Source organism: Salmo salar, chromosome ssa17 (genome assembly GCF_905237065.1).
Source record: "Salmo salar chromosome ssa17, Ssal_v3.1, whole genome shotgun sequence".
Taxonomy (NCBI): Eukaryota; Metazoa; Chordata; class Actinopteri; order Salmoniformes; family Salmonidae; genus Salmo; species Salmo salar.
In genome coordinates, this window is record NC_059458.1 from 25,120,785 (window position 1) to 25,147,727 (window position 26,943).

Sequence of the window (26,943 nt, forward strand, 5' to 3'; positions counted from 1 at the left end):
TACGAAGGGTGCGAAGGATACGAAGGGTGCGAAGGATACGAAGGGTGCGAAGGATACGATGGTTGCGAAGGATACGAAGGGTGCGAAGGATACGAAGGGTGCGAAGGATACGAAGGGTGCGAAGGATACGAAGGGTGCGAAGGATACGAAGGGTGCGAAGGATACGAAGGGTGCGAAGGATACGATGGTTGCGAGGGATACGAAGGGGTGCGAAGGATGCGAAGGGTGCGAAGGCGATACGAAGGGTGCGAAGGATACGAAGGGTGCGAAGGATACGAAGGGTGCGAAGGATACAAAGGGTGCGAAGGATACGATGGTTGCGAAGGATACGAAGGGTACAAAGGATACGAAGGGTGCGAAGGATACGAAGGATACGAAGGGTGCGAAGGGTGCGAAGGATACGAAGGGTGCGAAGGATACGAAGGGTGCGAAGGATACGAAGGGTGCGAAGGATACGAAGGGTGCGAAGGATACGAAGGGTGCGAAGGATACGAAGGGTGCGAAGGATACAAAGGGTGCGAAGGATACGAAGGGTGCGAAGGATACGAAGGGTACGAAGGATACCAAGGGTACGAAGGATACGATGGTTGCGAAGGATACGAAGGGTGCGAAGGATACGAAGGGTGCGAAGGATACGAAGGGTACGAAGGATACCAAGGGTACGAAGGATACGATGGTTGCGAAGGATACGAAGGGTGCGAAGGATACGAAGGGTGCGAAGGATACGAAGGGTGCGAAGGATACGAAGGGTGCGAAGGATACGAAAAGAAACACTGTTGGTGGATTTGAAACTTCCCAAGTTAATACGGACAATCTTATTTCTCCTGGTATGGCACCTTCACAACAGATCCCAAGCCAACGGACATCAAAACAGTGACTCAATCAGTTTATAAAGCATAATCTGCACTTTTTAACAACCTTTCCGGTAAAATGTGCCAAGGCAAAATAGTAATTGTTTGAATAAGCCTGTTTTGGAAAGGAGGAAGTCCACAGCACCATTTCAGGGGGAACTACCTTTCCTCAAATGAAAGTTCTTCATGAACAATTTCTACCAAAGGTTAAGTGAGATCTGTCATGTTCACACAACAATGCAGCAAAATTGACATTTCTAGACTAGTTGACATTTGTTGGGCGGGATCAATTATATCAATGCATTCTTGTCTAAACAGCTGGGAGAGCAATATCATTATCAACTCACTGATTTGTGTCTCTGCATGAGAGCAAGCATGTATAATAACCGTGTTCAAATCCTAAAAAGGACGGTGATTAGCCTAATCTACAGATAGAGAAGGTCATAGAAGTGCTTTGTCTGATCAAGTGTTACACTATTTGCATGTTAAAATGTCATGGAATGCACTCTGGGATATTGCTCCACCATTTACAATGTTGTTGTGTGGCTTTAAGCATAACAATCAACAGTCTAACATCATGATTCAACATGATCACTTGGCTCCTTACCGCATAGCTCCTGTCTCAGTGTAGGTAGAGAGAGAGGGGAGAGAGAGAGAAGGAGAGAGAGAGAGAGAGAGAGAGAGAGAGAGAGAGAGAGAGAGAGAGAGAGAGAGAGCGAGAGAGAGAAGGAGAGAGAGGGAGAGAGAGAGAGGGAGAGAGAGAGAAAGAGAGAGCGAGAGAAAGAGAGAGGGAGAGAGAAGGAGAGAAAGAGAGAGAGAGAGCGAGAGAGAGAGAGAGAGAGAGAGAGAGAGAGTGGGCATAGGAGTGAAGAAAGGAGAACACTGGATGAGGAAATCTCCTTATGGGAGTTGCCAGTCCATTGTCTCTGCCTTTAGATTGACTGCCTCATTTATAAAACAATCTCTCCAATTTCCCCACAGACTGAAAACCTGCAGAAGGAAGAGAGTGTATACAGTATACCCAGGGCCGGAGATGACTGGAGATTGTTGTTATGGAGATAAATTCAGAATGTGTATAGAATGTGTCAGGGGAGATATGGCAAAAAGGAAAATAAGAGGATCTCTTCCTCTCTGGTTTGTGTCCTTAATAAAAATGATGCAGTGCCCTGCGCGTAAATCGATAGTTAAACGGCTTTGTGTGTTCTCGGTGAGACGCTATATAGTCTCATATGTGCTACGAAGCAATGCCTCTTTCTCTGTAACAGATAATGCATGGTAATAATGCAGTGACTCATTTTAATTACTCAGCTGTCTTGTTTCACACAACTAAAGATATTCCATTAATGATGAGTGACTGTGATAGAGTTCATCCATAGGGATAGCATTGAAGAGTAAGCTACAGCTGCACAACACTGAGATGATCCTGAAATGAAAGTAAGTACAGTAATCTCTTTAAGGAATACCTGGGATAGGATAAAGTAATCCTTCTAAACCTCCCCCCCCCCCCCCCTTAAAAGATTTAGATGCACTATTGTAAAGTGGTTGTTCCACTGGATATCATAAGGTGAATGCACCAATTTGTAAGTCGCTCTGGATAAGAGCGTCTGCTAAATGACTTAAATGTAAATGTAATCGATCGTGGCTTAGGCACTGAGTTTCACTCAAGAAGGATCTGACTTGAAACAGGATCAACACTCAATGAATGGAAAACCAATTCATTGCTTGGGTGCAACACAACAACATCCTGTCCCTGAAAGACAACAATACATCTTGATTCTGTGGATCAAATGATCACTGTCAGAATGTCACATTGACGGTAGGAGGCCATCACTGAGGAGGAATCCATACAGCACCTCACTAGCTCATACTGTCTGTTTAATAACTGTCACTTTCCCTAATAGTAAGTGCTCTGATCTAAGTAAGGTGGACGGCAGTAAGTCATCACGGGTGAGAGCTGTCACTCGATGAATAGAGGTAAGGATGTTGCTACTGGTAATTATTTTCAGAGATGCCTTTCGGCCTTCCCCCTCGAGCATCTGTAACAAAGCTGTAGTAATCAATGGCAGCAAACCTCACTGTCAGCACCATCCACACTGCTGCCATGTGGGATTCACAGAGAGAGAGAGAGGTGGAGAGAGAGAGAGAGGAGAGAGAGGGAGGGAGGGAGGGAGGGAGGGAGGGAGGGAGAGGGAGAGGGAGGGAGGGAGGGAGGGAGGGAGGGAGGGAGGGAGGGAGGGAGGGAGGGAGGGAGGGAGGGAGGGAGGAGAGAGAGACAGAGAGAGGGAGGGAGGGAGGGAGGGAGGGAGGGAGGGAGGGAGGGAGGGAGGGAGGGAGGGAGGGAGGGAGGGAGGGAGGGAGGGAGGGAGGGAGGGAGGGAGGGAGAGAGGAGAGAGAGAGGAGCGAGAGGGAGAGAGAGAGAGAGCGAGAGAGAGAGAAAGAGAGGGAGAGATAGAGGGAGGAGGAGAGAGAGAGGAGGGAGGGAGGGAGGGAGGAGGAGAGAAGGCTAGGTAGCCTAGTGGTTAAGAGGTTGGGCCAGCAAGCGAAAGTTTGCTGGTTCGAATCCCCGAGCTGACTAAGTGAAAAATCAATCAATTTGCCCTTGAACAAGGCACTTAACCCTAATTGCTCCTGTAAGTCTGGATAAGAGTGTCTGCTAAATAATTAAAATGTAAAAGAGAGAGAGGGTAAAAATATTAGCCATAGCAGGTCTGACACCCAGAGCACTGGTTCATTTCCTCCCCTGGCTCAAGTCCGTCAGTGGAGATAAGAGCCATTTCAGCTTAGGAATGACTGCCCTATATGTTTTTAAAAACCCTCGTAGTCACAGAAACCAGGACATTGATTTCGATATTCTTCGTTTAAGAAGGAAGGCCTCTCTATCCTCCTCCATGTTAGAATCCTCTCTGCCAACAGCTCATTATCAACCACACACATAATCCTTCAAATTGGCTACAAATGCGGCCTAAAGAGCTAAGCTGCAGAATACATTTAGAAAACCTTAAACGAGTATTTTCTTTACTCATATTCCTAGTAAAATGTGGTATCCTGTTTGTGCGGGGTAGTAGTCAATGTTAATAGTAGGCTAAGCGCAGCGGTTCTGTCTGCATTTGAATAAATCAATGTAGACACAATGCTGCTCTTGGACTTTCCCCTCGTTATATTCATTTGTGGGTAGTTTTAGTGTTGTGTTTGTCCAAAGCCCCCAGCCATGTGAAGTGAACTGGTGTCATGAAGCTCACTGTCAGAGCCACGGAAACAAGTCAACGTTGAAGTTTTGGTCTGTAGCAAACTACTATGCTGTGGTCGCATATTAAATGGATGTAAATACTGTGGAATATTCCTGCCAATTCCTGCAGAGGTATCATATTAGAATATATCTGACATGCGGGGTTAGCCATGCAGCACCCATCACTAGCTGCCACAGCCACAAAGTCATACAATCTGATTTTAAACCTAATCCTAACCTTATCCCTAACCACACTGCTAACCCTAATGCCTAACCATAACCTTAAATTAAGACCACATTTTTTTTCATTAATTTGTTCAATATACCCAATTGTGACTTTGCAGCTGGCCTATCGCTCGGTTCAGCCTCCAGGACAAGACTCATGGCAATAAACGCTAATCTGCAAGAAATAATGGAATATTTTGTAATAAACTTTTGCTCAAAGACAATTGACATAGTACTGCTGCTCCATTGTTACTGAGAAAGGACGTCAACAAGTCCACTACACTGTCCTTATGAAACAAGCTTCACAGACAGACAGGAGGCTTCACAGACAGACGGGAGGTTTCACAGAGTATACTGTACTTTCAATGCTCAGACCCTTGGGCCCTTGGGTATTAAGGGTTAAGTGGACAAACCTACAGCTGCTGTGAACTGGCCAATGATGGCCAATGGCCTCAGTCTAGGGGCTTTGGTCATGCATTAAGCACTTGTCAGAAGGGAGCAGTGAATTGCAGCGCAGGACGACGGGTCAACTCACAAGACAAAGTGCTGTTGCCATAAGACGGCGGTCTGGAGGGAAGGAATGAAGGAACACAGGAGGGGATAGGAGATACATTCCCTTGCAGCAAGTGGCAGGTTGAGAGAATGGTCATGTATTCCTCACAGCATCTGCATGTAACCAAGGGAACATACTTTCATGCAATATGTGTATGGTAGGAACCATCAAAGTATCTATTCACTTCACACCCCCACCTTTCCAGATGCTCTTTCCACAAAGAGCCCCGGCAATCCCTCTAGTCTAGACCCTCTAGTCTAGACCCTAGAGTCTAGACCCTAGAGACCGTTCTCTATGGCTGTGGCATTGTAACACATTGTAACTCCTGGGAGAGCCACTCCAGATTGATCACCATGTTGAGGCAGCAAAGAGCTATAGCATCTTTCTCAGGGCCTGACCGGCCGGCAGATCCCTGTAATCTCACTACCTCACTCATCAGACTGCAGCATTCAGCAGCACGTTGACTGGATGAGAGCTGCTGTGAGCTGCAGGGAAGAGGAAAACAAATTCCAAGTGACCTGACTATTTCATTTCCAACATCATGGCTGTGATCAATCTCTCCTGCCGTGAGCCCCCCACACAACGGAGACAATCATTCACTACTTGAGAGGCAGCTATGGGAGTATTGACTGAAGGAAGATGACAGTGTGTGTGTGTGTGTGTGTGTGTGTGTGTGTGTGTGTGTGTGTGTGTGTGTGTGTGTGTGTGTGTGTGTGTGTGTGTGTGTGTGTGTGTGTGTGTGTGTGTGTGTGTGTGTGTGTGTGTGTCTGTGTGTCTGTGTGTTTGTGTGCCTGTAAATGTGTATGTTTTCAGAGGACCTATGAGACTCACAGAGGCAAACAGCTGTCTAACAGCCATTATCGCAAGTGATGATTAACATTATCATCATTAGGGCTGTCTCCTACAAGTGTCCTGAAGGATGCAAATCAATACAAGACTGAAATGGATTGATTGAAAATGATATGTGCTGAACAGAGGTAGAAGACCATGGATCTAGCACGGTGTATTACATCGATCACCCAGACAACGCTAGCTAGGCTAGTAAACAGAGTATCAAAACATAGCAGCGGAAGATACCGCGGACTGCAAAGCATAGCTAATACAACGTATCACTGCGATCAATACTGCTAGACCTTGTGGTGTCAGATTGAATGAATTGATCAGAGACAGATATCTAATTAAACATTAATGTGTGGAAACAGATCAGTGCCTTTTGAAATCCGTCTCCGCCTTCTTGTTCATTTGTTCCAGTTGTGTCACCATATGTTTCCGCCATGGCTGTCATGTACATCCAATCATTGATTGTACTCCTACATCTTCACAAGTTGCTTTGAATTTTAAAAAAGCTCATCATGCTTCATGTCAGCTTTAGTTTAGCAGTATCAGACAATGTTCTGTCTGTGTGAAGCTTTTAACTGCAGAAGGTAATAGTTTGGGTTGCACTTAACACAGGACTTCAGTCAGTGCTGCTCAGGCCAACGGCATGCAAATTGTGCTTGATTATCCAAAGTGGTTTACTTTACATTTAGCCTATATGCAAACCATTCACTCTGTTTTGCAGGTGGATTTTTCGGCCTAACACATGGCTATTGGTCCTATTCCATCAACGTCTATGGGCTGTCATTGCTGACAGATCACTGCCATATTTAACATCCTTTAATATAAATTACAAAGTCAAGTGCACGGCTCTAATTGAATTGCTGGGGCCTATTATTGGTCAAACTGTGAGTATCCCCATTGGGGTCAGCAGCAGCAGCGAGGTATCTATTCCTTACTGATGGATTCATCCTGACATCCTCCCTGTCTGTTGAGGAAGACGAGGACTGTAGATTTAATTGACTGCTAGGACGTCCTTGGATGTGTTTCCTGACGGAAAATATGGCGAGCCGTGAAATGTGGTCCACAATTACAGTACGCAGTGTCCCAAATGGCACCCTATTCCCTTCATAGTGCACTTCCCATAGGGCTCTGGTCTAAGGTAGTGCACTGTGTAGGGAATAGGGTGCCATTTGGGACACAGCCGTACTGTAATGGTGGAGTGACGATGCTAGATACATTCTCTGGTGGGATAGAAGGATATATTCAGTGGCTGTGCTGTTTTGAAATAGTCTAACGGGAACCAAGGCCTGGCTGGTGAGGCAGATAGCATGCTAACTTGTCTTATTTACAGCAACTCTTCATCGGAAGTGGCACACTGAGACGTGAAACCATCAGTAACAGAGTTCCATCACCTCAGAGAGAAATTCTTTATTTCAGAGCTGCCATTGATTTGGTGGAAAATTAACAACCCCCGAAGAGATTGGCTGTTCCATATTTGAATCATAATTCAAATGAGGTTGTAAAAGAAGCTGGAAGTTAGTTTAAATATTTTGTTATAATTACTAGGAAAGTCAGCGGACAGGAATCATTTGTCTTTTAAACGTGTCTGTCAATAAGGAACGGATACTAAAGAGCAGAGATATATCCTGCGGTAGAGGAGGAGTTTGAGATATCACATTTGCATCAATCATTGTCAAGAGATTAGGCTAGAATCCACAGCAGTCATCAATGTTTGCTGGTGGGAAATCCAGGAGCAATTATGCTAAGAATGAATATAGATGGCTGGGTCTGTTTATTTTACAAGTCATGGAATATGGATTCTATCTTGGCTTAAGTGGACATTGTGGTGGTCACAGACCAGAGGTATCGTTCCTTCAGGACTTAGTATGAAGTGACACATTGAATCAAATACTTCAAATCTTTTTATCAAAAATAATGATTTTAATTTATTGAAAATGTGTATATCACTGTGCTTTTCTGTAAGCTACATTTTATGTTCAACCCCTTCGATCATTCAAATTGTCAGAGTACATATTAAGACATTTTTCTTAATTGAATTAATGTTGATATGCCACGAGAGGCCAGATGTGGCCCCAGGGCCAGTATTTAGGTATCACCACTCTGTATGGTTGTTTTCTAACTTGCCCCCTCTGTTCTCTCCCCTTATAGGATCAGGGCAACTGCTTTGACACAAAATGGCCGACGTGGGTGCAGTTGCTGCTTCCTCTAAGGCAGTGGATCCCAAACTTTTTATAGTCCTGTACCCCTTCAAACATGCAACCTCCAACTGCTTACCCCCTCTAGCACCAGGGTCAGCGCACTCTCAAATGTTGTTTTTTGCCATCATTATAAGCCTGCCACACACACGCTATACAATACATTTATTAAACATAAGAATGAGTGTTTTTGTCACAACCCGGCTCATGGGAAGTGACAAAGAGCTCTTATAGGACCAGGGCCAAATAATAATATAATAATAATCAATAATTTTGCTCTTTATTTAGCCATCTTACATATAAGACTTTATTTGTTCATCGAAAATTGTTAATAACTCACCACAGGTTAATGAGAAGGGTGTGCTTGAAAGGATGCACATAACTCTGCAATGTTGGATTTTATTGGAGAGTCTCAGTCTTAAATAATTGTCCACACACAGTCTGTGCCTGTATTTAGTTTACGCCAGTGAGGGCCGAGAATGCACTCTCACATAGGTACTTGGTTGCAAAGGGCATCAGTGTCTTAACAGCGCAATTTGCCAAGGCAGGATACTCTGAGTGCAGCCCAATCAAGAAATCTGTCAGTGGCTTCTTATTAAATTAAATTTTCACAGAACCGCTTGTTGCAATTTCGATGAGACTCTCTTGTTCAGATATCGGTAAGTGGACTGGAAGCAAGGCATGAAAAGGATAAGAAATCCAGTTGTTTGTGTCCTCCGTTTCGGGAAAGTACCTGCGTAATTGCACACCCAACTCACTCAGGTGCTTCACTGTATCACATTTGACATTGTCCGTAAGCTTGAGTTCATTTGCACACAACAAATCATACAATGATGGAAAGATCTGTGTGTTGTCCTTGTTAATGCAGACAGAGAAGAGCTCCAACTTCTTAATCAAAGCCTCAATTTTGTCCCGCACATTGAATATAGTTGCGGAGAGTCCCTGTAATCCTAGATTCAGATCACTCAGGCGAGAAAAAACATCACCCAGTCATGCAAGCGGTGAGACAAGTGAAAATGATGGTCAGTAAAGAAAACTTTAAGCTCGTCTCTCAATTTAAAAAAACGTGTCAATACTTTGCCCCTTGATAACCAGCACACCACTGTATGTTGTAAAAGCATTACATGGTCGCTGCCCATATCATTGCATAGTGCATAAAATACACGAGAGTTCAGGGGCTTTGCTTTAACAAAGTTAACCATTTTCACTGTAGTGTCCAAAATGTCTTTCAAGCTGTCAGGCATTCCTTTGGCAGCAAGAGCCTCTCGGTGGATGCTGCAGTGTACCCAAGTGTTGTCGGGAGCAACTGCTTGCACGCGCGTTACCACTCAACTATGTCTCCCTGTCATGGCTTTTGCACCATCAGTACAGCTTGACCACCAAAGTCCATTTGATGTCACAAAGCTGTCCAGTACTTTAAAAAAATCCTCTCCGGTTGTCCTGGTTTCCAGTGGTTTGCAGAAGAGGATGTCTTCCTTAATTGGCCCCCCATAAACGTAACGGGCCATATACCAGGAGCTGTGCCAGGCCCGCCACGTCTGTTGACTCATCCAGCTGTAACGCATAGAATTCACTGGCTTGTATGTGAAGCAGTAATTGTTTCAAAACATCTCCTGCCATGTCACTGATGCGTCGTGAAACAGGTGCAGGTGTAGTACTGCGGGTAGTAGCAGTACTACCAGTAGAGCTGGTATGTGTCTCTATGGACGTGGGCCTTACTTTTTTAACCATTTATAAATTTTTGAGCAAACGGAATGAGCAGCAGCTACGTTTGGCTACATATGGACCGTTTGTGTAATTCCCGCAAGAGAGTAATAGTTAATGTGATTGGATGTTAGTTACTTGACTAGGCTACCTGTTATTTGACATTGTGTTGTTATTTCGCTGAACACTAGATGGTTTAATTCTATTTTTGGCAGTGAAACGAGGCTACTCAGGTGAGAAAAAAACCCCAAATGTATAGCCCCGTTGGAAAATATAAACGGACTGTTTGAAAATGTGAAGACATTAAAAATATATATATATTTTAAAATGTGAATCACATTTTTATTTGGCGTACTCCCGACGGCATTGCGTGTACCCCTAGGGGAATACCTGCTCTAAGGGATGACAAATGATGCACGTCTGCTGAGTCTGGTCAACACCTAGTCTAAAGATGAGTGGGTTGCTATTGTGATATCTATAATCAGAGGAAACAGAAAGAGAGATGAAACCCTACTGTATCTGTTGTATTCACATCCATTTCCATTGTATCGAATTAATTCATTAAAGTCTACTGAAAGTGTCGTGCCTTGTTAGCGAGAAGCACAAGAAGACAGCTGCTTTAGAACCAAGTCTAATTCAGAGTACTTCATTCCATTCAAATCATTGCTAGGTTACCCAACAGTGGCTGTTCAGGCTTCCCCCCTATTGAATCTACCAGCAAGTATGGTCAAAACACAATGTCAAAGCTGACAACACTGTCCACAAACACCGTTACGAAATGGGGACATTTCCTCTAAAGAAGGACTGAATAAAATGGAAATAATAACAGGAAGAAAAACACATTTTGTACTCTGTGATCAAATGGTTTGGGGTCTAGAGGCCTTGTATCACCTGCAGCGATTCTCTCCTGAATGTGATGTGTTGCATTAAGCAAATTCTCTGTTTGATCAACCATTTATTCAACATCAGCACTCTAACAAACAAAGAGGATATTATGGATGACAAACGGGAAAATGTCCCTGTTTTGTAGGGTCAGGCGTATAAACAACACATGTCCTGTAATGTCTATGTTGATCCAACAGCTTCCAGCTGGAAAGTACGGTGATTAAGTACATTTAAAAACAAAGGAAAGATAACGAAACGATATAAACCATTTCAGGTCAATAGGATTTAAAGCATAGCACAGGCAGCTGCCTGATTCATGGTAAAGAAAAAAGGTTGTCTCTAATAGGAAAGCGAACAATGGACCTGGACTAACAACGCAGTGCGGAGCAGGGCTTTTATTTATCAGAGGACACATTTCAAATATCCACCTCAGGCTCCGGCTCATCCACCTACCTGGAAGTGGAGCCCACAGGGACTGTCGTCATGAAAGCGAAAACCTTTCTTCAAGCTCTAGGGCTGCAGGCCCTGCTGTCTGATATGCATTAAAGGCCCTGCTGTCTGATATGCATTAAAGGCCATGCTGTAGGCCCAGCTGTCTGATATACATTAAAGGCCCTGCTGTCTGATATGCATTAAAGGCCATGCTGTAGGCCCAGCTGTCTGATATGCATTAAAGGCCCTGCTGTCTGATATGCATTAAAGGCCCTGCTGTCTGATATGCATTAAAGGCCATGCTGTAGGCCCAGCTGTCTGATATGTAATAAAGGCCCTGCTGTAGGCCCAGCTGTCTGATATGTATTAAAGGCCCTGCTGTAGGCCCTGCTGTCTGATATGTATTAAAGGCCCTGCTGTAGGCCCTGCTGTCTGATATGTATTAAAGGCCCTGCTGTAGGCCCAGCTGTCTGATATGTATTAAAGGCCCTGTTGTAGGCCCTGCTGTCTGATATGTATTAAAGGCCCTGCTGTCTGATATGTATTACAGGCCCTGCTGTAGGCCCTGCTGTCTGATATGTATTAAAGGCCCTGCTGTAGGCCCTGCTGTCTGATATGTATTAAAGGCCCTGTTGCAGGCCCTGCTGTCTGATATGCATTAAAGGACAATTGAAAACACAACATAAGCAAATATCCTTCTGAGAATGAATAAACTACTGCTTAAAGATCTCCATCACTGTACAGTGTGTCTTCCATTACATTTACATTTACATTTAAGTCATTTAGCAGACGCTCTTATCCAGAGCGACTTACAAAATGGTGCATTCACCTTATGATATCCAGTGGAACAACCACTTTACAATAGTGCATCTAAATCTTTTAAGGGGGGGGGTTAGAAGGATTACTTTATCCTATCCTAGGTATTCCTTAAAGAGGTGGGGTTTCAGGTGTCTCCGGAAGGTGGTGATTGACTCCGCTGTCCTGGCGTCGTGAGGGAGCTTGTTCCACCATTGGGGTGCCAGAGCAGCGAACAGTTTTGACTGGGCTGAGCGGGAACTGTGCTTCCTCAGAGGTAGGGGGGCCAGCAGGCCAGTGGTGGATGAACGCAGTGCCCTTGTTTGGGTGTAGGGCCTGATCAGAGCCGTCAATAGCAAGAAAAATGCTAGGTCACAGGAAATGGCTCTCCTCCCACATCGCTCCCCTGGCTGAACCACCTTTAATACATCCCTGTGGGACACGGTGGATATGGCAGCACATGGCATTCCGCTGGTTCAAATTAGAGCTGATAAAGGCTCCAAGAGAGACGTTGACTCCCTGATGGGGAGAAATAGAGAGAGAGAGAGCGAGAGAGAGAGAGAGAGAGAGAGGCCATCTGGCCGTCAGCGGGGTAGTCGGGAGACACCTTCATACCACTGCTGTCCCTTACTGTAATACCACTGATATCGCTTACTGATACCACTTACTGTAACACCACTGATTTCCCTTACTGTAACACCACTGATTTCCCTTACTGTAACACCATTGCTATCCCTTACTGTAATACCACTGATATCCCTTACTGTAACACCACTGATTCCCCTTACTGTAACACCATTGCTATCCCTTACTGTAATACCACTGATATCCCTTACTGTAATACCACTGATATCCTTTACTGATACCACTTACTGTAACATCACTGATATCCCTTACTGTAAAACCAATGATATCCCTTACTGTAACACCATTGATATCCCTTAATGTAATACCACTGATATCCTTTACTGATGCCACTTACTGTAACATCACTGATATCCCTTACTGTAACACCACTGATTTCCCTTACTGTAACACCATTGATATCCCTTACTGTAATACCACTGATATCCCTTACTGTAATACCACTGATATCCTTTACTGATACCACTTACTGTAACATCACTGATATCCCTTACTGTAATACCAATGATATCCCTTACTGTAACACCACTGATATCCCTTAGTATAATACCACTGATATCTAGAATGAACACATGGCAATGTCTTCATCATATACTACTTCATAATATGCTGCTATATTTGCCATGACTCTCAATATATCACACAAAGCCAAGGTAATTTTATTGAAACTGTGGTGAAATGCAGGATGCTGAAGGACCTCAACTGAGAAGTGACTATTCTTTGAGGAGTATGGATGAATGGCATATGCCATCCATTGTTGAAAGCACTTGACTCTGAGATTGCAAAGGGAATGTTGACTGCTGTTAAAGCAACATTTGTGCGCAAACATGTGGAAAGGCTGAGAGACAGATCCATTATCCAACTGTTCCATGGACCACTACAGAAGAACCCACAATGCTGTTTCTTTTAAAGCCCATTCTGCAGCTGAAGGTGCTGTCTTAGTGTAGCAGAGTGGCAGGCTGATCAATAGTTTTGTTGTACAGTAGGGTGAATATTCTGACTCTCGTCTATATCACAGTCGAAGTTGTTCTCTTGTTGGCTTAAAGTTCACACATCAGGGAAGGTAGAGAGAATTATGGAGGGATGGACAGGGAGAGAGAGAGAGAAAGAGAGAGAGGGAACTGTGAGTGTGTATGAGAGACAAACATTCTGAAATGGAGATACCATCTGTCAATGTCAGGCGTGGATAGACAGTGCTTATTGACAAATGCCAAGGCAACCTGAAGATGGTAAATAATATATAGCAGCCCAGATTGGAGCCCGAACCAACAGCACTCAATAGAACCAAAAGCCAACAGAACCACAAACGTTAGCTGTTTGCATTTAATGTCCTTAGCATTAGTGCATGGACAGGTATAGAAATGTAACATAAAAAAATGCCATTGCACTTAAAAGTTGATGGAAAACAGAAGATTACATTTGGACCTTCCTTTGAATATCGGGTATTCATCATACAACATCAACTCCAACCAACCACACTTTAGTTGACTCAATCACACACTTCTTTTCTCCATGATTCCAATATTTGGAGAGGTTCAACCACCGGGCTGGAGTGACAGACAGCTAACAGACAGTTATATGGAGACGTACCTGAGCCTCTCTTGGACACTGTTTTGAAACCTCGGACCACAGCAGCATAGAGAAGAATCTGGAGTGTGATGGGAGCTTTCATTTTTCACCTGGCCAAGTGTCCTATGGGGTTAGAGGAGAGGAGAGAGAGGTTAGAGACTATCCATAAAGGTAAGAATAATGAACGAATCCTTTAGAGAAGATAATGCGCTTTGTAGAGAAAACATAAATCAAGAAACAGTCATTTTTGTTTGTATGCCTCTAAAGAGCGAGCAAAGTACACCCCACCATTTTGAACGCAATAGATCACTTTAACTGGCTTCAACAGCTCCCTCACTCTTCCTAGACAGTCATTTTGTCTAAAGCACGGCGTACTATAGACCAGAATCATGACGGAACACCTCCTGTATTCGATTTGGAAGGGAAACAGTGTATCCTGAATATGTTGCTTCATGGTTTAAGGATGAAATACAACATAAAGAAGTAAATCATGATAGAGTATAACATCAAGGCAAACTTATTATTTGGAAATGGCAGCAATCATACAAATATTTAAGCCCACATACATTCCCTTATGCTTGCAATCCTAAAAAAATATAAATACATCTAAAACAGTGAAACAGCCCACTGGGCACAGATTTAACATCTATTCCACGTTTGTTCAACGTAATTTCATTGAAATGACGTGGAAACAACATTGATTCAACCAGTATGTGCCCAGTAGGAATGGCTGTAAAACTAACAATCAATAACAAGAACCACTGAAGGGTGAGTGGAGGTACAGTATTTGTTATAGTGCCTTTTGAAAGTATTCAGACCCCTTGACTTCATCAACATTTTGTTTGGTTACAGCTTTATTCTAAAATTGATAAAATTGTTTTTTCCCCTCATCAATCTACACACAATACCCCATAATGACAAAGCAAAAGCTGGTTTTAAGAAATTGTTCTAAATTATAATAATAAAAAAAAACTGAAATATCACATTTACAAAAGTATTCATTCCCCTTGGCGTTTTTCCTATTTTGTTGCATTACAATGTCACGTCCTGACCATAGTAAGATGTTATTTTCTATGGTAGAATAGGTCAGGGCGTGACAGGGGGTGTTTTGTGTTTTTCCATGTTTTCTATATCTATGTTTAGTTCTAGTTTTCTATTTCTATGTTGGTTATTTTTTGGGATGATCTCCAATTAGAGGCAGCTGGTCCTCGTTGTCTCTAATTGGAGATCATACTTAAGTAGGGTTTTTTTCCCACCTGTGTTTGTGGGTAGTTGTATTCTGTTTAGTCTATGTACCTGACAGAACTGTGAGCTGATCGTTTTCAGAGTGTTCTGAGTTTAAATACATTTCATCATGAGCACTCAATACGCTGCACATTGGTCCCCTTTCTACGACAACCGTTACATACAACCTGTAATTTAAATAGATTTTTATTTGGTTTTCATGTAATGGACATATATAAAATAGTCCAATTTGGTGAAGTGAAATGAAAAAAATAACTTGTTTAAAAATATATAAATAAATGTAAAAAATGAAAAGTGTATTCACCCCCTTTGCTATGAAGCCCCTAAATAAGATTTGGTGCAACCAATTACCTTCAGAAGTCACATAATTAGTTAAATAAAGTCCACCTGTGTGCAATCTAAGTGTCACATGATCTGTCACATGATCTCTGTTTCTCAAACTAGACACTCTAATGTACTTGTCCTCTTGCTTAGTTGTGCACCGGGGCCTCCCACTCCTCTTTCTATTCTGGTTAGAGCCAGTTTGCGCTGTTCTGTGACAGGAGTAGTACACAGCGTTGTACGAGATCTTCAGTTTCTTGACAATTTCTTGCATGGAATAGCCTTCATTTCGCAGAACAAGAATAGACTGATGAGTTTCAGAATAAAGTTCTTTGTTTCTGGCCATTTAGAGTCTGTAATCGAACCAACAAATGCTGATGCTGCAGATACTCAACTAGTCTAAAGAAGGCCAGTTTTATTGCTTCTTTAATCAGAACAACAGTTTTCAGCTGTGCTAACATAATTGCAAAAGGGTTTTCTAATGATCAATTAGGCTTTTAGAATGATAAACTTGGATTAGCTAACACAATGTGCCATTGGAACACAGGAGTGATTGTTGCTGATAATGGGCTTCTGTACACCTATGTAAATATCCCATTAAAAATCAGCCATTTGCAACTACAATAGTAATTTACAACGTTACCAATGTCTACACTGTATTTCTGATCAATTTTATGTTATTTTAATGGACAAAAAATGTGCTTTTCTTTCAAAAGCAAGGACATTTCTAAGTGACCCCAAACTTTTGAACGGTAGTGTTAGTATTCAGGCCCTTTACTCAGTACTTTGTAGAAGCACCTTTTGCAGCGATTACAGCCTCAAGTTGTCTTGGGTATGACGGTACAATCTTGGCACACCTGTATTTGGGGAGTTTCTGTCATTATTCTCTGCAGATCCTCTCAAGCTCTGTCAGGTTGGATGGGGAGCCTTGCTCCACAGCTATTTTCAGGTCTCTCCAGAAATGTTCGATCGGGTTCAAGTCCGGCCTCTGGCTGGGCCACTCAAAGACATTCAGAGACTTATCCCGAAGCCACTCCAGTGTTGTTTTGGCTGTGTGCTTAGGGTTGTTGTCCTGTTGGACTGTCGCCCCAGTCTGAGGTCCTGAGCGCTCTGGAGCAGGTTTTCATCAAGGATCTCTCTGTACTTTGATCTGTTCATCTTTGCTTCAATCCGGAATAGTCTGCCAGTCCCTGCCGCTGAAAAACATCCCGACAGCATGATGCTGGCACCACCATGCATCACCGTAGGGATGGTGCCAGGTTTCCTCCAGACGTGACGCTTGGCATTCAGGCCAAAGAGTTTAATCTTGGTTTCATCAGACCAGAGAATCTTGTTTCTCATGGTCTGAAAGTCTTTAGGTGCCTTTTTGCACTCTCCAAGTGGGCTGTCATGTGCCTTTTACTGAGGAGTGGCTTCTGTTTGGCCAGTCTACCATAAAGCCCTGATTGGTGGAATGCTGCAGAGATGGTTGTCCTTCTAGAAGGTTCTCCCATCTCCACAGAGGAACTCTAGAGCTCTGTCACAGTGACCATCGGGTTCTTGGTCACTTCCTGACCAAGGTCCTTCTCCCCCGATTGCTCAGTTTGGTCGGCGGCCAGCTCTCGGAAGAGTCTTGGTGGTTCCAAACTTATTCCATTTAAGAATAACGGAGGCCACTGTGTTCTAGTGGAACTTCAATGCTGCAGAAATGTTTTGGTACCCTTCCCCAGATCTGTGCCTAGACACAATCTTGTCTCGGAGCTCTACGAACAATTCCTTCGACCTCATGGCTTGGTTTTTGCTCTGACATGCACTGCCAACTGTGGGACCTTATATAGACAGGTGTGTGCCTTTCCAAATCATGTCCAATCAATTTAATTTACCACAGGTGGACTCCAATCAAGTTGTAGAAACACCTCAAGGATGATCAATGGAAACAGGATGCACCTGAGCTCAATTTTGAGTCTCATAGCAAAGGATCTGAATGCTTATGTAAATAAGGTATTTCAGTTTTTTCTTTTAATACATTTGCAAAAATGTCTAAAAACCTGTTTTTGCTTTGTCATTATGGGGTATTGTGTGTAGATTGCTGAGGATTTTTTATTTATTTAATCAATTTTAGTTTAAGTTGTAACGTAACAAAATGTGGGAAAGGTCCAGGGGTCTGAATACTTTCCGGAGGCACTGTATGTATGTAGGCCTATTGTAAGGCTATGTGTCAAAACACACCAGGTAAAAGGTCATGAGTAAAAGATTCTTAAGGTCAATTACATCCAATCAACATATTGAAGGTGGATTACACAAGATAGTAGAAGTAGAAGGCACCCTTGCACAATTTTCTATTTCTTTTAAAATAAGTTGAAATTGAAAAAAATCTTTGGTGTTCACACATGTATTTGTTTGATTTACAACTGCACAGGACCCTACAAAAAATGTTTTAAGGCCTGGACAAAAAAGGCTTTTTTGACCACTCAGATCAGCTCTGAAAAAGATCTGATGTGAAAAGATCAGATGTGATTGGTCAAAATACGAATTAGTTGAAAAAGATGAGAATTGGGCTGCCTGTGTAAACACAGCTGTTGTTTTGAATGAGATGTGGCTTTCAGATTATGCCACGTGCAAATAATTTAATCATCATTTACTCATCTGGATCATAGATCAAAATGGGGAAAACAAATATTTGATATCATGTTCTGCAGCTGCCTACACATCTGCAATCGGGGCGGCAGCGTGTGGTTAGAGTGTTGGACTAGTAACCGAAAGGTTGCAAGATTGAATCCCTAAACTGACAAGGTACAAATCTGTCGTTCTGCCCCTGAAGAAGGCAGTTAACCCACTGTTCCTAGGCCGTCATTGAAAATAAGTATTTGTTCTTAACTGACTTGCCTAGTTAAATAAAGGTTAAAACAAATGCCTTTAAAAAAAATTATGCCAGTATGCAAATCCATTCTCCAAAAGTTTTATTTTTATTCCTCTCTTTAAGGATTTATCATCATGCACCCATATAAAATGAACTCCATCAAAGAAGAAGCTGTGTCAAAGTAGTGAGTAATAATATATCTGGCTTTGATGCCATGCTAACTAACATGTTAACTTCACCTGCTCCCTAATCCTTTACATAATCAATTCTAATCTGAATTCCTCTGGGTGTTAGGCCACTGTTTTGGGGGTGGTTGTATGATCTAGCAACCAATAAAGAAGCAGCCCAAAGACTGACAATAATCTCACGAGGCAAGCTCCCTCATTTCAATGCCTGTCAATTCAATTGACATGTGGTAGCTTCCAATGTTTAAAACCTTCACGTTGACATTTAGTACCTGACAAAGACACAACACAGAATCACAACACAGAATCTGGAGGGGGAACCCGGTAAACCACAATAAGCCTGAGGAGACAGTGTTAGTGTGTCAGTTCCAGATTAGACTGCAGCCAAGGATGACGACACCACCACAAACCACCCCGCTATGAAAGGGCCATTGTAGCGCCGGGCGCTAGTTGGCTAACGGCGCTTCACAAGTCACCCCCTCACTACACTAAAACGATAAAACAACACCCAAATTTTATCATTTTAATTAGCATTCTCTCTCGTGTCACTACAAACATTACCACCAAAGATACTCTCGATGTGGTCCCTCTCTTACAAACAGAGAACACAATGATTAAATAGACACATTCGCCTAGGATTACTAGCCTCCTGTGATAACTGTGATTGGGCGCCAGTGCATGGCATGTAAATGATGTTGCCATTTCAAAGACCCAATCATGGACACTCTTACTGACAGCTGTGGCTGCTTTGCGTGATGTATTGTTGTCTCTACCTTCTTGCCCTTTGTGCTGTTGTCTGCACCCAATAATGTTTGTACCATGTTCTGTGCTGCTACCATGTTGTGCTGCTGCCATGTTGTGTTGCTACCATGTTGTTGTCATGTGTTGCTGCTATGCTGTGTTGTTGTCTTAGGTCTCTCTTTATGTAGTGGTGTGGTATCGCTCTTGTTGTGATGTGTGTTTTGTCCTATATTTTTATTTTATTTTTACATTTTTAATCCCAGCCCGCGTCGCCACAGGAGGCATTTTGCCTTTTGGTAGGACGTCATTGTAAGTAAGATTTTGTTCTTACTGATTTGCTTAGTTAAATAAACATGAAATAAATACAAAATATTTTAAAAAGAAGACGAAGATACATGGTGTTCAATGCGATAGGAGGTACTTGAAGTTGGTGCTATTGAATAAAATCCCTGAATAACAATAGAGGCGTATTTGTCTACCTCAGTACATCGTTACTGATGAGCGAACAAGTCGTCTGCAGGTGCTATTGCAGCAGACTGATCATAGTCCAGAGTATATCAAAAACAGAATAAATAAGGGATTATAGGATTAAACATATGACAGAATTCAAAATATTACCATAATACGTTTCTGGAACTGCAAGCTCACTACTGTAGCAGCGGTTTGGATTGAAAACGCAAGGCGGATATTTAGTTGTTCCGTGATACATAGATAGGTCTGTTTAATTGTGAATAGGTCACTAAAACAGTCATTCCTAGGTTATTACTGTGTAATGACCATTTACCATGCCATTGCTTAGTAAACAGCTGGGAAACTATGTGCCGTAAAATTAAGTGCTATAAAACATTTACCATCATAATTCTCATAATCAGTGACTTCAAGTGGATCCTGGATAATATGTGAATATCAACCTCTTGTTATTTCAGAGTGTGTTTTCCCCAATACTGAGAGCAGAGAATCAAGTGCTAGCTATTTACACAGCCCACAGTGTGGGAGGGGAGCATGAGAATTGACATGAGCTCCGTGTTGTAGTGCAGTGTAGCCTACTACCCCCCTGCTGCAGCGATCCATGACGCAAGCAAACAAGCAACTCACTGATGGTCCATAACCATTGAATTAGCAGGGTTTGCAAAAGGAGGAAGCTCCTTAGAATCTACTGTCGACTGCAGTTGTTGTCCAGTTGTTTTTCCTCGTACCCCTACCTCCTTGTCTCTTAGTCCCTGTCTATTAGTCCCTGTATTTATCCCCCGCTGGATTCAACCAAATTCAATTACTGTCTTGAAGGTTCTGCCAGAGAAGGGCCCTTTCTCACTAGTGCCTCTTACTAGAGGAGCACCAGCACAGAATAATATGTCTTCTAACAAACCCTCCCTCTTTTCACCATCTCCTCGTCCTCGTCCCCCTCTCTCCTCCCTCCCTCCATCTTTTCTCCATCTCCTCGTCCTCGTCCCCCTCTCTCCTCCCTCCCTCCATCTTTTCTCCATCTCCTCGTCCTCGTCCCCCTCTCTCCTCCCTCCCTCCCTCCATCTTTTCTCCATCTCCTCATCCTCGTCCCCCTCTCTCCTCCCTCCCTCCCTCTTTTCTCCATCTCCTCGTCCTCGTCCCCCTCTCTCCTCCCTCCCTCCATCTTTTCTCCATCTCCTCGTCCTCGTCCCCCTCTCTCCTCCCTCCCTCCATCTTTTCTCCATCTCCTCGTCCTCGTCCCCCTCTCTCCTCCCTCCCTCCATCTTTTCTCCATCTCCTCATCCTCGTCCCCCTCTCTCCTCCCTCCCTCCCTCTTTTCTCCATCTCCTCGTCCTCGTCCCCCTCTCTCCTCCCTCCCTCCATCTTTTCTCCATCTCCTCGTCCTCGTCCCCCTCTCTCCTCCCTCCCTCCCTCTTTTCTCCATCTCCTCGTCCTCGTCCCCCTCTCTCCTCCCTCCCTCCATCTTTTCTCCATCTCCTCGTCCTCATCCCCCTCTCTCCTCCCTCCCTCTTTTCTCCATCTCCTCGTCCTCGTCCCCCTCTCTCCTCCCTCCCTCCATCTTTTCACCATCTCCTCGTCCTCGTCCCCCTCTCTCCTCCCTCCCTCCATCTTTTCTCCATCTCCTCGTCCTTGTCCCCCTCTCTCCTCCCTCCCTCCCTCTTTTCACCATCTCCTCGTCCTCGTCCCCCTCTCTCCGTAGAGGAGCAGAGGAAAAAACCTTATCTGCCTGCTGCCTTTGCAAGTTATTAACATTTCTATTTGTGAGAAACAGTTGCAATCACTTATACCCTCAACACACCTACATCCACACACTCTGCACACAGAATTATTCCTAGGGTTGCAAAATTCTTGCAAAGTTCAAGAAATTCCCTGGTTTTCTAGAAATCCTGGTTGTAGGATACCAGATTTTGTGCTTATTCCCGCCTGATTCCGGGGATCCTCCAACCGGGATTTCGTGAAAAACCAGAGAATTTATTAAACGTTCGCAGAATTTTGCAAACCAAATTATTCAATTTCAGAATATCTGATCCCCCCCATCCACCATCATACTGCTGATACAGAAAGGAGTGGAGTATATGGAAAAGTTTGGAGGAGATATCAGGTGCCATGCCAGGAGAGCCCGTGTGGCTCAGTTGGTAGAGCATGGTGTTTGCAACGCCAGGGTTGTGGGTTTGATTCCCACGGGGGACCAGTACAGAGAAAAAAAAAAGAAAAAAAATTATGAAATGTATGTATTCACTACTGTAAGTTGCTCTGGATAAGAGCATCTGCTAAATGACTAAAATGAAAAGGGGGAGAGAGAGTGAGAAAGGACAGTTTGTCTGTATGCTGCCAGTAACTTCCTAAAGGACATACATTATTAACTATTACCAATTCAAGCTGTTCCATGCACTATACACTCTCTCCCTGAACACACTTTAACCCTTGGCCTACAATTGCCGCGCCCCTGTGGAAATCGAATTAACATAATTGAAAAAGTCACCATCAAAATACGCCTGTTTAAGCTAGAGATACAGTATTTGTTTTTTTGTTGCATGGGCTGCCTCTCAATCCACTGCATCTGTCACGGCTGTCGAAAGGATCGGACCAAAGTGCAGCGTGGTTGTAGTTCCACATTTAAAAACATAAATAACTGAATTTACAAAACAACAAACCGTGACGCAGAGCGAAACAAACACTACTCAAAAGATAATCACCCACAAAACCCGGGAAGAAAAACCCCTACTTAAATATGATCTCCAATCAGAGGTAACGAGGACCAGCTGCCTCCAATTGGAGATCAACCCAAAAAACAACAACATAGAAATAGAAAAACTAGAACTTAAACATAGAAATAGAAAACATAGAAAAACACAAAACACCCCCAGTCACGCCCTGACCTACTCTACCATAGAAAATCACATCTTACTATGGTCAGGACGTGACAGCATCTGCCGATATTGCCCTTCCGCATCTGCAGTGGAAGGTGGCAGAGCTAGAGTCCAGGGTAACTACTGATTGATCTAAGGACTGTAACTTATAGGTTTCCAGGTGCTACAATCACGGTTGTTTCAGTGGAAGCCAGTTATGAGTCTGTATTGCTGGGGAGCACGACTCACTAACGCCCTTGAGTTCAACAGCCCTGCTTAGTTCCTCCCTGGCAATCGCTATAATGAATATCGCTGATTGGCTGGGCAGTGCACACACCTGGGTTCCCATGTAGAAATCAGACCCCAGGATTGAAATCAGCTGGACTGTGGACCTGAAAAGCTGTGCATGCTGTTATAGTGTAGGTCCCAGGGCTTCCAGTTCCACCATGGACCAGAAACAGCCCGAAACAGCATGAAATAGAGTGCAATGCCTCTTTGTGGCTGGTGTCATTCTCTACCACTGCACGTAACTAGTGTGACACCTTGTTGAAAACTTGAATCCTTTGCAGAAAGCGAAGGCACCACAGGTGGGTCAATACTTGAGGTTGAAATGTCTCATGAGGTGCAAGGTATTGTATTTTACCTGAAAATTGTGAAATAACACCTTTTTGCTACCACTTCTATGAGTGACATGTTCTAATAGAGTCAAGTTAACCAATTTAAAAATCACAGCCAATTTCCTTCTACATGGTGTCAAAATAGAAAATTATACACTTGTTTCCACTTCCACTCTGTCTCTCCTTTTGAATCATGCAGTGAGGGGAAAAGTTCTCTAATTGGTGAATGATTTGCATCATTTGTATTCTTCTGTGAAGCCAGAGATAGTGATGCAACTGTGAGCCAGTGGGCTCAAGTCTCCCGGCCATTGGGGTTCAGGGTTAATAAGCAGGAGGTGCAGAGCACTGTTCTAACACCACCTGCTACAGCTTCCCAAAAATGGCCCCTCAGCTTATTTAGATGAATCACCTAGAGAAGTCATGTGTGACACAATCAGTGGATTGGACCCCAAAATGGCCACCTCATGAGGCAATAAGGACTTCATTTCCCATAAGCGCTTTGTGTGCCAGGCAAGGAGTACTATTGCTGCCAATTAAATAGACTTGATGCAGAGGTGAAGGCCTGTATTCTGACAATATGAGAACTGCTGGTCACGTGGCCAGGACAGAGGGAGACTTTATTTTGAGTGAATCACAGAGAGAATGGGGAGAGAACAATTTACAGGCAGCTTGCTATTTTCTCTTGTGGGGAAAAGACACAGAGCAATCTGACCCGATTTGTCCACTTCTGAAATAACAGTGAGAGTGATGTCTGTAACAAGTCCCCGTTCCCACCTGACAAGAACAAGACTTACTCTCTGCTGTTTCAGCGAAGTCTAAAACAAAGTTTTATATACCCTTAATCATTGGCAATTCATTGCCCTTAGTGGTTGTAATTTTCCTTGGTTCAAGCTAAGAAGCTTTTAAAGTCAACATGAATGAAGTTTTAATTTCATAATGTACCTCAACGCTACAGTGATTAAATGCATGGCAATGATGCTAGATCTCAAGCATTACCTGTCACCTTTCCAAAAAGCTTCCAGGAAGGCAGCAGTGCTCAGTCAGTACCGATATTCACTTTGGAGGTGACAGGAGATAGCTATACATAATTAGCAACACAGCACACACACCACATAGCCCTAATTTGAAATCCAATTCACTACAGATTCACCCCCCCCCCCATCCTTATCAACCTCTGCTACCTCTCTGCTCTGCTCTACCAATCGTTTCAGCTCAGTAAAACCTGAGAAAACAGGACCTGGAGGACTCCTGTTCAATCCCCCTCAGATCTCTGACCTGCCTACTAACGCCCTCTGTATCCCAGCTCGGCCCAGCCATAGCCGAGCGGCAGGGAAATAAAGATAAAACTAATGAAGCCTTCTTATTGGATAGGCCGTGGCGGGGGAGGGGGCTCAGGGGTCCAGGGGAGAGCCCGGCTGTAGCCCCGTCCTGAGGATGAAAACGGAGGCTGCTGAGGACAAGAGAGAGGGAAGGGAGGAGGGGATAAATCATCCCCAGGAGGAGAAGAGGAGGGAGAAGAGAGCAGAGTTTCTGTCAGTACTGTAGCCTCCCCTCCACACCGACTGCATGTTTAATAAAAGATAAGCCATCCATCTCAAATCTCTCCTCCAAACACACAGTACTGCTCAGACCGCTCGCTCGCTGCACCACTATTGAAATTGCACACCTGCATTATTCAGGCAACGCATTAGGCTTTATGGCCCATTCTTTCCCCTTGCTGAGCAAGACTCAGCTCAACCCTTTGACATGGAAATGACAGAGCTGTTCAGACATAGTTTACAACCCCAAAATCACAGTTTCCATAAACCTTAACCTGCTATGAAAGCTCACCACACTAAACAAGTATGTTGATTCATATAGAATTGTCCATGAGCAAAGTATATAGAAAGATAGTATATTGTATAAGAGAACTTCATTTCCCCTGAGTTCTGTCAACAGTACAAATAATAATATTATATTCTATAGGAAGTAGCACTTCATTTCTCCAGAGTTCTGTCAACAGTACATTGAAATATATTATATTGTTTAAGAGAACTTCATTTCTCCAGAGGTCTGTCAACAGTACATGAAAGATATTATATTCTATGAGAGAACTTCATTTCTCTTGAGTTCTGTCAACAGCACAAAGATATTATATTCTATGAGAGAACTTCATTTATCTTGAGTTCTGTCAACAGTTCAAGATATCATACTGTATAAGAGAACTTAATTTCTCTTGAGTTGTGTCAACAGTATAAAGAAAGCTATGATATTGTATAAGATAACTTTATTTCTCATATTGTACAAGATAACTTTATGTTAACAGTACAAATAAATATAGTACAGTATATTGTATAAGATCACTTCTACTGAGTTCCGTCAACAGTACAAAGAAAGATATTATAGTGTACAAGAGCACTTCATTTCTCCAGAGTTCTGCAAACTTTTCCAGAAAAGGAGAGAGACCAACCTATCCAGCAGCCGTCACCTGTCTCCGTTTTATCCCGCCATCCAAAGTCCCCTCCATCCACTACACTTGACACCAAGAGAAACCTCTTCAGATCCAATCATCCCACTCAAATGGGACTTGACACTGTTCCCTACTGAGGGCCAATCTAGTTGGGAGGAGACACCCACCCCTCCACTCCACTCATTAAAGGAGAGGGGGGGGGGATATGGCTGACAGGCAGGCAGGTAGGTGGGACGAGGGCCAAGGAGGAAGTAGCTGGAAGCCAGGATGATTGATACAAGGCTTTCTTCTAGAGCTGGTATACTGCTCCATCATCCATCAGTAGGATCAACTCAGTCTACTGGGGAGGAAACTGAAACACAGCAGCTGGTGAACTGTGAAACAGACTTCTACTACTGTTATTCCAAAGGATATGCACACTGATGACTGCAGTAGATTGCATGTGTTAGGGTGGTGGGAGGAGGAGGGATAGGGCGAGAGGCGGCGAATTGTAAAATTGGCTGGCTACAAGTACTACAGTATAAGAATAGGTCCCATTCCTAGGAGTACAATAGCTCCTAAAGCTAATTTCTATAGTCAGATGACTTTTCTGCCAATATATATGCATTATATAATCCTGTAACATTGTGAGGCTTCCCATGATAGATCCCAGCTTCCTCTGAGCATGGCTGGAAAGTGGACTTACTGGTCTTCATTATTAACATGTAAACATAAATGGAGGGTTGTTACTCAACATACACACGTAACAATTCCCCCATTCCCTCAACTGGATGAAGATAAGCATGCCTGAAACTGGAGGCTTATTGAACCACTGCCCTCACGTTCACATTTAATAAGCCAAAACACTGTAGAGCCACAAGGGCGTCACATGATGGTCTCAGAGGGTATAGCCCCAGGGGGAGCGGAACACGGAACTAGAACTCCAGCCACCTAACAACCGGTTCAATGGCTCACTCAATGGAAAACAGAGGGAAAAGACAGTAAGAACCCAAGGCAAAAAAAGGTCAATTTGTCTGCTGAAAAGTCAACCCGAAGAACCAGACAAGTGTTGCGGCTGAAAGAGCCAGGGAGTGGGGAGGGAAAACTCTGTTGGAGTTACTATAGACCTGAATTTGCAGACTGGCATGTCTCTCTCTCTCTCTCCCTCTCTCTCCCTCTCTCTCTCTCTCTCTCTCTCTCTCTCTCTCTCTCAATCCCTCTCTCTGTCAATCCCTCTCTCTCTTGCTCTCTCCCTCTCTCTCTCTCTCTCTCTCTCTCTCTCTCTGTCCCTCCCTTTCGCTCTCTCGCTCCCTTTCTCTCTCTCTCTCTCTCC

At 43.5% G+C, this 26,943-nt stretch overlaps 1 protein-coding gene across 2 annotated transcripts in view; it reads right to left on the reverse strand.

Moving 5' to 3' along the window:
- Positions 1-26,943, reverse strand: part of LOC106575569 (interleukin-1 receptor accessory protein-like 1) — a 412,584-nt gene that overhangs the window by 378,680 nt on the left and 6,961 nt on the right. For both annotated transcript variants that reach the window (XM_045699174.1, XM_045699173.1), the window contains exon 2: positions 13,942-14,043. In XM_045699174.1, coding sequence (XP_045555130.1) covers positions 13,942-14,023 — 82 coding nt within the window. In that variant the 5' untranslated portion in view covers positions 14,024-14,043. The remainder of the gene's footprint in view (positions 1-13,941; positions 14,044-26,943) is intronic.